Source organism: Liolophura sinensis, chromosome 7 (genome assembly GCF_032854445.1).
Source record: "Liolophura sinensis isolate JHLJ2023 chromosome 7, CUHK_Ljap_v2, whole genome shotgun sequence".
Taxonomy (NCBI): Eukaryota; Metazoa; Mollusca; class Polyplacophora; order Chitonida; family Chitonidae; genus Liolophura; species Liolophura sinensis.
In genome coordinates this window covers 6605561-6620936 of record NC_088301.1, presented here as the reverse complement: position 1 = coordinate 6620936, position 15376 = coordinate 6605561, and the positions used below count along the sequence as shown (strand labels likewise).

At 39.9% G+C, this 15376-nt stretch overlaps 1 protein-coding gene across 1 annotated transcript in view; it reads right to left on the bottom strand.

The window, feature by feature from the left end:
* Positions 1 to 14705, bottom strand: part of LOC135470426 (nucleolar protein 10-like) — a 31551-nt gene extending 16846 nt beyond the window's left edge. Inside the window, 12 exon segments of the mRNA XM_064749362.1 lie at positions 1333 to 1452; positions 4153 to 4218; positions 4220 to 4289; positions 5898 to 5996; positions 6300 to 6385; positions 8706 to 8766; positions 9109 to 9174; positions 9494 to 9630; positions 10134 to 10249; positions 10810 to 10908; positions 12166 to 12211; positions 14541 to 14705. Coding sequence (XP_064605432.1) covers positions 1333 to 1452; positions 4153 to 4218; positions 4220 to 4289; positions 5898 to 5996; positions 6300 to 6385; positions 8706 to 8766; positions 9109 to 9174; positions 9494 to 9630; positions 10134 to 10249; positions 10810 to 10908; positions 12166 to 12211; positions 14541 to 14606 — 1032 coding nt within the window. The 5' untranslated portion in view covers positions 14607 to 14705.
* Positions 14706 to 15376: the final 671 nt, after the last annotated feature.

Genomic DNA, 15376 nt, shown 5'->3' with positions numbered 1-15376 from the left:
GCAGACAATTTCATGCTGACATGGATACATAAACTTTATGACTGTAAGAGCTACTCCACTGTAAAAGCCTCTGCTCTCTACAAGCAGGGGTAACCAAGGATTTAGACAGTATGATTTGCTATCCCAAACTGTACAAAAATTTGCAGTCTATTAAAATTATTATTTATATTTTGAAGGATAAAGTGATAACACACTTTTGCCTTATGAACACATGACATCGTCCATCACTTACATAATATTATAATAGCCACAAATGAGGCCGAACTGTCAAAAAGCATTAGAGGCATAACTTCCTAACTCATCTTCACATATTACGACTGGAAAGGAAGCCAGGGTGACCTCCTGGGTCACTGGACTAAGCTAGCAGGCTCAGTCTGACCACTCGGCCACGCAGTCCTTTATTTCACATCATTACAATACAAATACATGCGTAGATGTACCTGCAGTAGCTCATCTATATTCATGTTGAACATAGAAATATACCAGCATTAACACCATGTTTAGCAGCAAAAAAGAATCTGGTGACTTCAATGATTGTTCAATGTTGTCTAGGAAGTCCCCAAAAAATTCGTATTTTATTAACTGTCAAGACAAAAAATGACGATATCATGAATTGATTTAGGAATCACCACGAAATGGCCTTTCATTCATTTATTAATTTCACTGTTGTTTAACATCATATTCAAGGATTTTTCAGTCAGTTTGAATGTCAGTTTTATGGCTCACGGAAATCGCCGGGCTTAACCAACTATCCCAGATGTGAAATACAAGTCTGTAGCCTTTTGCAATGATGCTTACTTTATTCAAAGGTGGTCTGTTCTTTTAAGACTTCAAGATTTTCCTGAGAACTGTATCAAAGTCTTTCATTCCACCCCTTTGACATAAATCCTAAACCACCCTCAATATACATGTTAATTCAAATGAGAGCCAAGGGAACACCAATTTAAATCGTTGTTTTACGTGCAGAATAAATCTTTTCTCAATGTCAAAAGAGGGTATAGAAATAAAACTTGAAAATCATCAACACTGCAAAATGTGAACTACCTCAGCAATTTTTTTTCCTTTTAACGACATATTTACATAACTGTAAAGCCTTGAAAAACAGGAATATCATAAAACATCAACATCACACAAAATACAAGTAAAAAGTAGGATTTTCAATTTTATTTTTATTCCATTTTGGATTTTTTTTGTATCAGCTTGCCCATATATAACAATATAATATTAACATCGCCTATAACGCAAAAACCTTCCACATTGGCAAGACCACATGCATTTTTTCCAGTCTCTCACAATATCAGCACGGCTACTGTGATGATGACAACTACTTACGGGTATGTAATAGGCTAAGACTTTGGGTGCCTCGTTAGCCATGAACAGTAAGCCTGTGTTGTGGAACACACAGAGGTCGTTCAGTGCAGTGCCAGGTTCCACGGCTGTGAAGGCCTTGCCCTGGGGGGGAAAACAAGAAACATTACATGTTTTAATTATTGATTTGGGTACTTTTACTGCACTGGATTTCCAGTATGTCACTCTACTGTTCAACAACTAAATTCCAAAATGTATTAGTGATTTCCATATTTTTTTTTCAGAATAGACTACATGCACACAGGTAATGGGTTTCTTACAATATCGGTGAACAGATTACAGAACAGATTACACAGGTAATGGTTTTCTTACAATCCTGGTGGTTCAAAACAGATTACACAGGTAATGGTTTTCTTACAATCCTGGTGGTCCAGAACAGATTACACAGGTAATGGTTTTCTTACAATCCTGGTGGTTCAGAACAGATTACACAGGTAATGGTTTTCTTACAATCCTGGTGGTTCAGAATAGACTACACAGGTAATGGTTTTCTTACAATCCTGCTATCCAGGAACAGATTACACAGGTGTTCAGAACAGATTACACAGGTAATGGTTTTCCTACAATCCTGGTGGTTCAGAACAGATTACACAGGTAATGGTTTTCCTACAATCCTGGTGGTTCAAAACAGACTAGACGGGTTATAGTTTTCTTTCAATCCTGGTGGTTCAGAATAGACTACACAGGTAATGGTTTTCTTAAAATCCTGGTGGTTCAAAACAGATTACACAGGTAATGGTTTTCTTAAAACCCTGTTGGGTTCAGAACAGATTACACAGGTAATGGTTTTCTTACAATCCTGGTGGTTCAGAACACATTACACAGGTAATGGTTTTCCTACAATCCTGGTGGTTCAAAACAGCCTAGATGGGTAATAGTTTTCTTACAATCCTGGTGGTTCGGAATAGACTACACAGGTAATGGTTTTCTTACAATCCTGGTGGTTCCAAGTTGTGACCAATTTGTCTCAATTCTCTTTAATCTAGAGATTATTTAGAAAATTAAAAATTAAAACCAATGTTGAAGTCTGCCTGCTCACACCAGGAAAAGAAACCGTTCACAAAAATATCACCATATAAGCCATGACAGATAGGTGGGGTGGGGGGGGGGGGGGGGCTGGGGAAATGGAGAGGTTTATGAGCCAGATCAGATGGGTGGGGTGATGGGGAAAGTGGAGAGGCTTATAAGCCATGACAGATAGGGTGGGGGGCTGGGGAAATGGAGAGGCTTATTAGCCAGGTCAGATGGGTGTGGTGCCTGGGGAAATGGGGAGGCTTATAAGCCAGGTCAGATGGGTGGGTGCTGGAGAAATGGAGAGGCTTATGAGCCAGGTCAGATGTGGGGTGCTGGGGATATGGAGAGGCTTATAAGCCAAGTCAGATGGGTGGGGTGCTGGGGAAATGGAAAGGCTTATAAGCCAGGTCTGACGGGTGGGGTGCTGGAGAAATGGAGAGGCTTATAACCCAGGTCAGATGGGTGTGGTGCTGGGGAAATGGAGAGGCTTATAAGCCAGATCAGATGGGTGTGGTGCTGGGGAAATGGAGAGGCTTATAAGCCAGATCAGATGGGTGGGGTGATGGGGAAATGGAGAGGCTTATAAGCCAGATCAGATGGGTGTGGTGCTGGGGAAATGGAGAGGCTTATCAGCCAGATCAGATGGGTGCGGGTGCTGGGAAATGGAGAGGCTTATAAGCCAGATCAGATGGGTGGGGTGCTGGGGAAATGGAGAGGCTTATAAGCCAGGTCAGATTGGTGTGGTGCTGGGGAAATGGAGAGGCTTATGGGGTGCTGGGGAAATGGAGAGGCTTATAAGCCACGTCAGATTGGTGTGGTGCTGGGGAAATGGAGAGGCTTATAAGCCAGATCAGATGGGTGGGGTGCTGGGGAAATGGAGAGGTTTATAAGCCAGGTCAGATGGGTGTGGTGCTGGGGAAATGGAGAGGCTTATAAGCCAGGTCAGATGGGTGGGGTGCTGGAGAAATGGAGAGGCTTATGAGCCAGGTCAGATGGGTGGGGTGCTGGGGAAATGGAGAGGCTTATGAGCCAGGTCAGATGGGTGGGGTGCTGGGGAAATGGAGAGGCTTATAAGTCAGGTCAGATGGGTGTGGTGCTGGGGAAATGGAGAGGCTCATATGCGTTTTACACAGAAAAGAATGACTGTCTTATCAAAATGGGTTGTCTGCTGGAAAGCCCTATCAAAGAGGGTTGTCTACAGGAAAGCCCTATCAAAGAGGGTTGTCTGTTGGAAAGGCCTATCAAAGAGGGTTGTCCGTTGGAAAGGCCGATCAAAGAGGGTTGTCCGTTGGAAAGCCCTATCAAAGAGGGATGCCAGTTAGAAAGCCCTATCAAAGAGGGTTGTCTGTTGTAAAGCCCTATCAAAGAGGGTTGTCTGTTGGAAAGAGATTTCAGACTACATTAAAGTAAGGAACCACTAAGATGGTTTCACATTATCGGTTAACTTTTTAACAAATCCGGTTAAGTTTGCCCATTTGGGGTTAAGTGTATTGTTTTTTGGGTAACAAACAGTTCACATTTTCAGGTAATGTTTTTACAAATTCAGGTGATCTTACAAACCCTTCCAATTATTTTCCATTTTTGGGTGACTTTTGCTTTTTCGGGTGATTTTGCATTTTCAAGTTGCACAGAAGCCATCAAGAATAACAATCATGGATGTTTTCTTGTGCGACTGTGATTGATCTCTGAAACATTAAGGCTTGTTGGGGAAAGTTGAACAAAGAATCATATCTCTTCAGACAGCAGAAAAACATATACAGTAGTTAATACCGTATGCCTGTTCCAGATTTTCAGGATGCGATTAGAGAGGACCAAGTCTTGTGACTCTTGGAAATGCTATAGATTTGATGGGCAGTCCATACTGATGGTCCTTCACTAACATGGGCTTGTCGGAGCGTATGTCAGTACTGGAGAATCTGAAAATACAACAACAACTGCTGAGACACAAACAGGCAAAACGAGCGGCACACAGAATACGCCTAAACAGTTGCCATTTTTATGTGAAAAACTTGGTCTCCATGGCAATGTTAACTGCTAATCTCTATGTCCCATACTGGTCCCCATGGCAATGTTAGCTCTTGGATCACATGACTTTACATGTCCCATACTGGTCCCCCATGGCAATGTTAGCTGTTGGATCACTTGACTTACATGTCCCATACTGGTCCCATGGCAATGTTAGCTGTTGGATCACATAACTTCCATGCCCTGTACCAATTCCCTCAGGCAACGCTAACTATTACATCACATAACTTACACGCCCCATACTGGTTCCCCCGGCAACGCTAACTATTAGATGACTTAAGTTACTAGCCCAATACTGGTTCCCCCGCGCAATGCTAACTATGAGATCACATAACTTACATGTCCCCTACTGGTCCTTCCCGGTAACGCTAACTATTAGATCACATTACTGACATGTCCCCTACTGGTCCCTCCGGCAACGCTAACTATAAGATCACATAACTTACTAGGCCTAATACTGGGCTCCCCCATGCAACGCTAACTATTAGATCACATAACTTACATGTCCCATACTGGTCCCCCAGGCAATGCTAACTATAAGATCACATAACTTACATGTCCCATACTGGTCCCCCAGGCAATGCTAACTATTAGATCACATAACTTACATGTCCCATACTGGTCCTCCAGGCAATGCTAACTATTAGATCACATAACTTACATGTCCCATACTGGTCCCCCAGGCAATGCTAACTATTAGATCACATAACTTACATGTCCCATACTGGTCCCCCAGGCAATGTTAACTATAAGATCACATAACTTACATGTCCCATACTGGTCCTCCAGGCAATGCTAACTATTAGATCACATAACTTACATGTCCCCTACTGGTCCCCCAGGCAATGCTAACTATAAGATCACATAACTTACATGTCCCATACTGGTCCCCCAGGCAATGCTAACTATGAGATCACATTACTTACATGTCCCCTACTGGTCCCCCTGGCAACGCTAACTATTAGATCACATAACTTACATGTCCCCTACTGGTCCTCCAGGCAATGCTAACTATAAGATCACATAACTTACATGTCCCCTACTGGTCCTCCAGGCAATGTTAACTATAAGATCACATAACTTACATGTCCCCTACTGGTCCCCCAGGCAATGCTAACTATAAGATCACATAACTTACATGTCCCCTACTGGTCCCCCTGGCAACGCTAACTATTAGATACACATAACTTACATGTCCCCTACTGGTCCTCCAGGCAATGCTAACTATAAGATCACATTACTTACATGTCCCATACTGGTCCCCCAGGCAATGCTAACTATAAGATCACATAACTTACATGTCCCCTACTGGTCCTCCAGGCAATGCTAACTATAAGATCACATAACTAACATGACCCTTATTGGTCCCTCAGGCAATGCTAACTATAAGATCACATAACTTACATGTCCCATACTGGTCCTCCAGGCAATGCTAACTATAAGATCACATAACTAACATGACCCTTATTGGTCCCTCAGGCAATGCTAACTATAAGATCACATTACTTACATGTCCAGTACTGGTCCCCACAGCCAAGTTAAGGCCATCCCTGTACTTGAGAGAGGTAATGGATGGGATAGTGTTTACTCTGAAATTCCAACCAAATAAATATAAACATGGGAAAAAATTGTTCACTAAAAAATAAAGTTAAGAAGCAAATAAAAAAAATACAGTATAATCATGCAAATTTTAAATTATTATCATGACTGAAATTATAGTTCTAGAAAGCACAGTGTGTTTTTTCACACTAGGCAGACATTGTATTCAGAAACAGTAATAGGCAACTAAATAATTGACAATCAAGCTTTCTCAGTGGTAAACTTCTCGCACTGCCACAGTAAACGCCTGCTGACGAATCCCCACCCTGCTGAATCCCAACCCAGAAACTTACTCCATGTCCTCTATATGAGAGCTGAGTGCACAGTCTAACACCCCAGCCCGAGTTCTTGTCCTGGGGTCCCAGCACTCCACCTGACCCTGAAGATAAAAATATAGCATACTTGTATACACTGGATAACATACAGATTCAAAACACAAGTTTTCTTACCACATCCCTGTTGGCTAATTGTAATCAGTTCATTTCACCAATGAAGTCAGCCAGTTATCATCATTCTGGCAATATATTTTATGTCTATGAAAGCACTGTAACGTACATCATATTCCAGTAAACGATACAGAAAGAATAATATACAAGACAATATAAGTATACCCATCATCTTTAGTTCATTCTGTACACCATCAGCCATATTTATACATAGGTTATCTATTTCCACCAGCCCGAATAACCTGATGTTGTGATAAAGCCTGCATAATGACGCTGCATTTGTATCATATATCTGAGAGTTAGGTGAAATATCAGATCCACACAAAAATTATATGTAATACGATTTTAGATTTGATCTCAAGGTGATGAGAAACACAAAAGCATTTCATTTAGGTACAAACCTTGAATCCCAAAACCCTCAGCGTATCAACTTTATTATGTAAATGTAGCCACATCAGGGGGCAAAATGTTTCATATTTTGGGCTCTTCAATACTCAGCTGACTATATAGTCACTGTCTGCGTTGATGGTTTAAACATTTCGTCACTGTACAGGGAGGCACATGCATCGGCCAGTGTCACAGGCTGCTAGTACTAATACAGATGTGGAAAGCTTTCCACAGATGCTGCATATTACAGACAAATTGGTACACGTTAATATAAATTCTTACACTCTACAAATCTGGTAAAGTAACCAGAGAGACAAAAAGCTTATCTAGATAAGTGATTGCATAAGAAACTGTAGCCCTACAAGAAAGGTTTGTAGAAATCCGTATTTACAGGAGAACAGAATGAAGTCAATCTGAATGTGTGTCCACAAAAGAGGAAACTGGTAAAATCACCAGAGGAACCCAATACCCTCCTTGTTCTCCTAGGTAGTGCATAAAAATTGTAGCCCTACATGAAACTTTTCGTGATCACAAAAATGACAAATCTGGTAAAGACCATAAATTTCAGTCCATAAAGTCAGAGAAACCCTGTATACAAGAAATTGTTGCCCTGCATGAAGGCTCAATTTCTAGAGCACATGTTTACTACAGAAAACAAATTGAAGTTTATATAACTTGCAAATTTTGGAATTGAAAGTCTATCAAAATCATTAAAAAGATTCACAAAGACTATAAAATCAAAACCAATAAAACAGTTCAACCTTCTATCAGTAGGCCCTTTGTAGATGTACACAGGCAAAAAGAAATATACAAAAAAAACAACAACATAACTTTCTATTGTTGTACGCTGGAGATCCATGTATGATTGCCATTATACAGGAGCTTAAAAAAAAAAAGCTTAACCTTCCATCTGAGAAGGTGCATTTACACACCATACCTTAGACTAGAGAGCTAAACATAAAAAATCTTAACCTTCAATCAATAAATGAGAGCCCATTATACATGTACAGGAGCTAAAAGAAAAACCTTACTTTCATTTCATGTATGAGCACCCATTATACAGGAGCTTAAAAAAAAACAAAAAAAAACTTAATCGGACACCACCACTGACACCACCACTTGTCCCCCTCTCACAATACCTCGCATTACTTTGTACAGGCGAGCTAAAAGGGTGCACTGATCCAAGAAGATGTGAAGGTGTCAAATGTAATAGATTTATATAAGACAGATTTTGAAGCAAGGCTATCAAAGGCTGTTGGAGACACATGACTGCAAAACTTCAGCTGATTTTATCAGACCACTGATTGTAATACACAGGAGACTAAGTCATGAATTTTGCACTATATGGTAAATAATAAGCACACAGTGACGGGATATCAATAATGGAACATCACCTCATAATACAAAAGTGACAAAGCCCAGACGAAGTCCTGAATTTTGTTCTATACGATAATTAATGTCCACACCGGGCATTAAAGACGAAACGTCTCCTCATGTTATTCTGCTTTAACATGTGTGCCAAACTGGAGCTCAATACACAGAGTGCTCTTTGAAATAACATCCATAACATTTACCTTAAAATTGGTTCTAATACACAAGAAACCAAATCATTTACAGTAATTAACATGCACACAGGGCATCCATGATGGTATGCATTATTGTGAAGTGGAAGCCAAACCTGAACCCAATACATGCACAGCTTTTTTTTTACCATCCTTAATATTGCTTTACGTGTTAGCAGTTACGTGTTGCTAAAATATGCATAGTCCTGGTCGTTTGTGTAAACATGACATATTGTGGGATGGTCACTCTAACCAGCGTCGACACATCACGTGATGGCAAGAGTATCTATAGAAACTCACTCACTTCTTTGGTGCCACAAGCAAACAGGTGATGTACAGGATTGAACTCACAGCAGCTTATCTCTCTGTAAATAAGAAAACATCAAAATGAAAGACAAGCGCAAACTTGCAACAAAAAATTGTTAAAAATTTGATACAGCTGGTCATGTTAAAGAATAGGATATTAAGTCTTTGAACCATCAATCCATGTTAAAAGATAAGATGTCAAAAATTTTACTGACTAACAGACAGACAGCAAGATTTACAGCTTGTTGGCACTAATAAAGTACATGAAAGTTTAATAAATCAATGAACAAAACCAAACTCAGAAATTGGAAAACATTTGTTTGTCTAGTTTTTTAACACAGGATGTCATGCTAGTGATTTGCTCCTAACTGGGTACTCTCAATTCAAAATGGATTACTTACGTTGCCGAGGCAACCAGTGGCTTGAGAAAGCGACCTTGTTCCAGATTGAGCCTATAAATTTCAGAGCTGAAAGAGAAAATTATTAGTGAGTAACAGATTGCCAAAAAGACTGTCAAAAATGTATCACAGCAATCAACATCATCTAGAACTTGTTGTTGACTGAAAAAACATTACTCTACATAGTTGAACAATTAGAAAAAAAGAACACAGCAAAGGGTTGAATTAATTTCTATTAAAATAAAAGAGTGATCACAAGAAAATAAACAACATATTTTTATGTTGATACTTGCTCACGATTTAAACCAGTATATCAACACAGAAGTTTCTCAGTCAATTACCTGACCCCCATAAAGTGTATGAACAGAGGATCTCCTCAGTCAATTACCTGACCCCCACAAAGTACATGTCACAGCTGGGGGAGTGGTATGCCATGTCCCGCCCATACTTAGGCAGCCTCGTCCTGTAGTACCGACCCCCCTGGGAATGGAACTCCACAAAGCGGTCAGCCTGTAAGAAGCATGGCTGGAAAGGAAGACAAGTTAAGGCTACTTACAATGAAGATGTAGAAATCTTCAGACCTTTATAGATACATGGACATTGCTTTATTGACATATAGGGGAAATTACCTACAAGTTTTGCCAGATCCTGCAAGTTTTATTAGAAAGGCATTTTTATTTGGCAGGTAAGATGACACATCTTTTTGGAAAAATAAAAAGTTTCCTCTCCAAAAGTAATATTTCATAAGCTTTATTTGCCTCTAAAAATGCACTGTTGGGGTGAAGTCAATGACTTCACTTTAACTGTATGGCTGTTTTTGAAGATGATACTTTTTAAGATGAAAGACTAAAACTTTGACTATCAGTTTTACTTCTAAGTAGAAGGAATCTTGGGTACGCTAGTTAAACCACCACAGAAGTAACCACTCTGCTTACAGATAGTCCAAATAGTTAAAGGAACCTAAACCAAATTCATATTCAACTATCCCTGAGCAACCACACCAAATGTGACCCACTGGTCAAACTGACCTTGGTGTAATCTTCAGACAAGGTCAGAAGTTTGACAACATCTGCATCCAAACAGCGCTCAAACTTCATGGACATCTGGTTGAGGTCATAACATCGCACCCGGGGTTTGTACGTTCCTGACAAGCAAACAGAGAGAGATAGAGAGATAAAACAGGTGGTCTTTGCACAGCATCTATATCTCAGTGTGAAACCTGAAGCAGCATTCATCACCTGTGATACAACAATGTGCTAGTTTTGTAAAACACCTCCTCAGATAGTTGCATTTTTTTTTCTACAGGAAATAATACAAATAATACAATCTTAACTATTTCAGCACTGGGGTGGTAACAGACCTATGTAACAGCCATTTTATTCTGATCTGTTTTGCAACAATCAATTTTTTATTGTGTCACCAACATCATGCCGTACAAGGCCAAACAGAGTCCTTTGATCTCAGCTGAAACGGGTATGTTCTCATAGTACAGAAATAACTCGCACATGATTGGTTAAAACTGATAACATGGTGGCGCCTGAACACTGGACTGCGCAAACAGCCATATCGCAAAGTGTATGTCACCATGGTGCCATAAGCAGTGAGAGGGCGTGAATCTACAAAATCCCTGCCCAAGGCCAGGATTGACCTATCGCCTCACGTGTCCTAGTGATTGAAAGGCCAGCATCTACTGCGAGAACTTACCAGTCACAAAGAGATAATTTCCATCCTGAGATGCCTGTACACAGCTGCTGACTGTCGGCATTTCAAAGTCCTGCAGCAACTGGATCCTGCGTCGAACATCTGGGTGAACACACAAAATACGAATGTGACCAGGTATGCGAGAATGTAGCCGTACACTCATGATACATACATGTAATCTCATCAACAACAGGACAGTGTATCTGTATAGTAGGGTTAAATGCAGTTTAGTGCTAATACCATCCTCAAGATATCAGACACTGCACCCACAGTATACCAAGGTACTGCTAATCAGGGCCATGACTAGAGCCATTGTAATTTCAGAAAGCACTTGGGCACGCAAACTGAACAAGTTGTATTTAAACTAACAAGTACATTGACCAAAAATCTAATGGTTTACCACCAAAAAGTTTTGTTTTCCTCAAACATTTCTTTAATCTGCAGACTTACACGTAAAAAGTCTCAGAGATCATCATTTCGGTATACATTTTATAAAATTTCTTTCTTTGTGCACCATCATAAGGCGACCTATCATGTTAAGAGTCAAACCCTCACACTCTTTTTTTCATAGATATGGCCTTTTCAATGAATAAACACTCTCAAAGTAAAGGCACATGTACAAACAGGATTATTTCAGTAGTGAAAGGTATGGGAGTGTGATAGTACACTTGTATAGTATTTTATTAGAGCAAAGGTGTAGGAGTATGATAGAACACCTGTATATTATTACAGTTGTGCAAAGGTGTGGGAGTGTGGTAGCACACCTGTGTATTAACTCAGTAATGCAAAAGTGTGGGGCATGGTAGAACATCTGTATATCATATCAGTAATGCAAAAGTGTGGGAGTATGGTAGAACACCTGTATATTATTACAGTTGTGCAAAGGTGTGGGAGTGTGGTAGCACACCTGTATATTAATTCAGTAATGCAAAAGTCTGGGAGCATGGTAGAACATCTGTATATTATATCAGTAATGCAAAAGTGTGGGAGTATGGTAGAACATCTGTATATTTATGTATTTATTTGATTGGTGTTTTATGCTATACTCAAGAATATTTCACTTATACAACGGCGGCCAGCATTATAGTGGGTGGAAACTGGGCAGAGCCCGGAGGAAACCCACAACCATCCGCAAGTTCCTGACAGACCTTCCCACGTACGGTCGGAGAGGAAGCCAGACTGCACGAAGTTTTGTGCAGTCGGGTTACATTAATCAAAGAGTTTTTAAGGATCCTCTGACGTGGATTATGAACATGACATAAGTTTATGAAGATCACGTATAGCAGCATACACAGTGTTTATAGTAAGTCCTTGCTAATATCATTTCACTTTGTTTAGAATAAATGCTCTGCAACTTACCAACATCTTGCTTCTGTAGTGCCCTCCTCTTTCTTTCTGAAAGCCACTACAGAAATAAGAAAATGTGAGCATAGTTACTCACTCATTTAGAATTTGGTATAATGAAGTAACCAATAAAAATAAAGTAAACAAATTATATGTGCTTGATAGGTATTGAAAATCATACTGAAAAAATATTTCAATTATGCAAGAACTATAAATTTTTAACAGAGCAGTAAACAGGAATTCCTGTCTGGAGTACACCATCAGCCTTTGGAACATAGGCCTACTGACCTAAATAACAAACTTTACAACATGTCATGTACATATCCCCCTATCCCATGATGAACATCAACATGCATGGTAATGTGTGATGAATGTAAGGCTGGGAGGTTGGGGGAGGGAGGTGGTAATTGGGGGGAGGGGAGTGGAATGACTTAAAGGGATACAGAGTAAACACTGATTGGCTAAGAGTGGAGACACTTTACTCAGTATCCAACATGGGTGAATTACAGTAAGCCATGAATATGCAATCACCAGTCCAGATATAAACAAAGCATTCAGAGAATACCTGTAGCTGGCAAAGTAAATGTTGAGCTGTGAATGAGGTAAACAACTCCCTTGGTCTTTGATATGCAAATCGCTACAGATCATTGTCTATCTATGTACAATCTGTGACTACTGCAACCCTATGATTGGCCAAAAACTTTAACCAAACTGGACACTGACACCTTCACTGACAGGACCTGATCCCACTCTCACAGTACCTCTCCTTACTTCGTAAGACGAGGTAAAAAGTAAACAGGATAGGATATTTTATAGTAAAATTTCAGAAACAGTCAATTACTGTCTGACTTCCCTGGCCTGTCCAGTTACACCTTTACAATGTTCCTAGACCATCACACAGATAAAATCCCGAGCTGGCGGTCATCCCAAAAGTAAATATCCATTATCAAGTTCAACCTCATCATCAAGTTCTTACTTGTACTTCACAAAAATGGCCGCCAATCATATACACATCCAGGTTCCTGGGTCACACAACTGGAGTCGCAAGGCATAACTAGCGTCATAACCGACAGAAGACAGTGCTCATTTTGGGAACTTGGAATCAGCAGACAGGTTTAGCTTGATGAAATAATATGGATGAATATTTACCTTTGGGATGATCAACAGCTCTGGATTTTATCTGTCTGGCTGTCTACCACACTAATCATTGTAAAGGAGCTTAAGGAGTACACTGACCGTTGGCATACATTGAGCAACCATGAAATAGCATTCCCACATGCTGGCAGGTGGCGCTAGGGGTAGGCGAAAGTGAAAATAGCAGAAGCTGACCTCGTTAGCCTAACTGACAGAATCTTCTTATTACAGCAATTTACTTCACTCATATTTTTCACAGTAATTATGTGAATCAACTACACCAGTTCCAGCTGTCCATGATACAACACTGCTGCAGTGAAGTTTTTGTTCTACATCAGTTCAGGTTGATTTAGGAGTACTGAAGTACATGTGTTCACTACATCAATTATACAGTTTAACAAAACTGAAACACTAAAACTGAATTTATTACATATATTAAATGTGACAATTAACATACTAGGGGTTTTGACCACTGATTGATGTCTCTAATAATGATTTTTCTCTCTCTCTCTCTCTTCCACAGTCCTTAATGAGTTTTGCAAGTGGGTCTGCCCTCACAGATAAAGGAAATTTTCAGTTTACTCAATTGTATTAATTCACTTGTCTTTCAGTCTCAGTACACGGAGGGAAGTATGAATTGGGTATTGCTTTCTCAGAGTACATGTGCCAAGAGTGATTTCAGGGATTGTGAAAAAAGTTGAAATCTCCATAAAACAGTGATAGATTTTCAAAAACAATGGGTTTTTGTTGTACATATGGGCTGGAAATTAAGTCTAAGCCTAAAAAAAGTAAAATAAAATTGTTTTGGTAATAATATGTTATTTTATTTGTTTAATATATTGTGAGGTTACTTTTTCTCTATTTTTTCAGATTTTCTCGTCAGAGTTACCTGCCCTTGATCGCCCCGCGAGAACAAACTGTTGACCACTTCGCTTTTTGTGTATTTTGAAGCAGCCTTTTTCATTAAATACATGGATTTCGCGAGTACAGTTTTTGGTCATTTTTTAGGTGGGAATGCTACATGAATATGACGCATCCAAATATTTCTCAACCAACAGTCAGTGTACCAGGACTACGGGGATGTCAATTATGTTTTCCGAAATTTTACTACGTATCCTGCATGGGTGAATGGCAGTAATCATGACTATCCGAGCGCCGTCTAAATATAAAAAAGCTAACACAGTCAACCTGGGCTACTTAAGATTAATAAACACGTACATAGCCCTGTTGTTGTTGCAAATGTGACATAATCTTACCTCTGGCAAGGACTTTCCTGCACTCAGATTGTAGATTTTCACATTATTTGGATTGGAGACTTGCATTATTAGCACACAGAATTTAGTACAATATAAAATATACCAATAATCACAGACAAACAACTTTGAGTCGGAAACACACGTTGCCGTCACTGGTCGCGGACATGTTTTACACAAGAGCGATGTAAGGGGAGGTAACCCACAGCAAAGTATAATTAACATAGGTTGAAGTTACACAGCGTGACTTGGCAAATAGATGTCCCGTGGTAGGTCTAGGGCTTATGTAGTAGGTCCACACCTACCCACCCACCTCAAAAAAGAAAAACAAAAAAGAATTTTAACCAACAAGAGACTGGTTGATAAAATTATTTATTTCACATCACTGTGTGCAACAACAAGAGTTAATGGGTAAAGGATTACCAGTTTCACTGGTTTGGAGTCGGGCTCAGCCCAGGGCACGCAAGGCACATGTTCAATTCCATCCTAGAAAATTTGTAGATTCCCGCAAGGGCCTTGGTAACAGTAAGAGGTTGATAATTGTGCTGTTTGGCGTTCCTTGAAGACGAGTAACACGCTGCTACAGGTCAGTGGCACTTTGATTACCTCTACCCGTAAAACTTACCAAAACATTCATGAGTATGGCATTAAACAACAACAAAAATAATTCTAGTTTTGTCCATGTAAAGTCTACATATATCTACACTGCAACCTAGCCAATGCCGTCTGTGGGTCACAGGGATTTGAGTTCAGATCTCCATCCATATCCAAATTCCAGCACTCCATCCATTATTATAAAGCTGTGAATTTATGAATGTTTCAGTCTAAAAGCACTACAC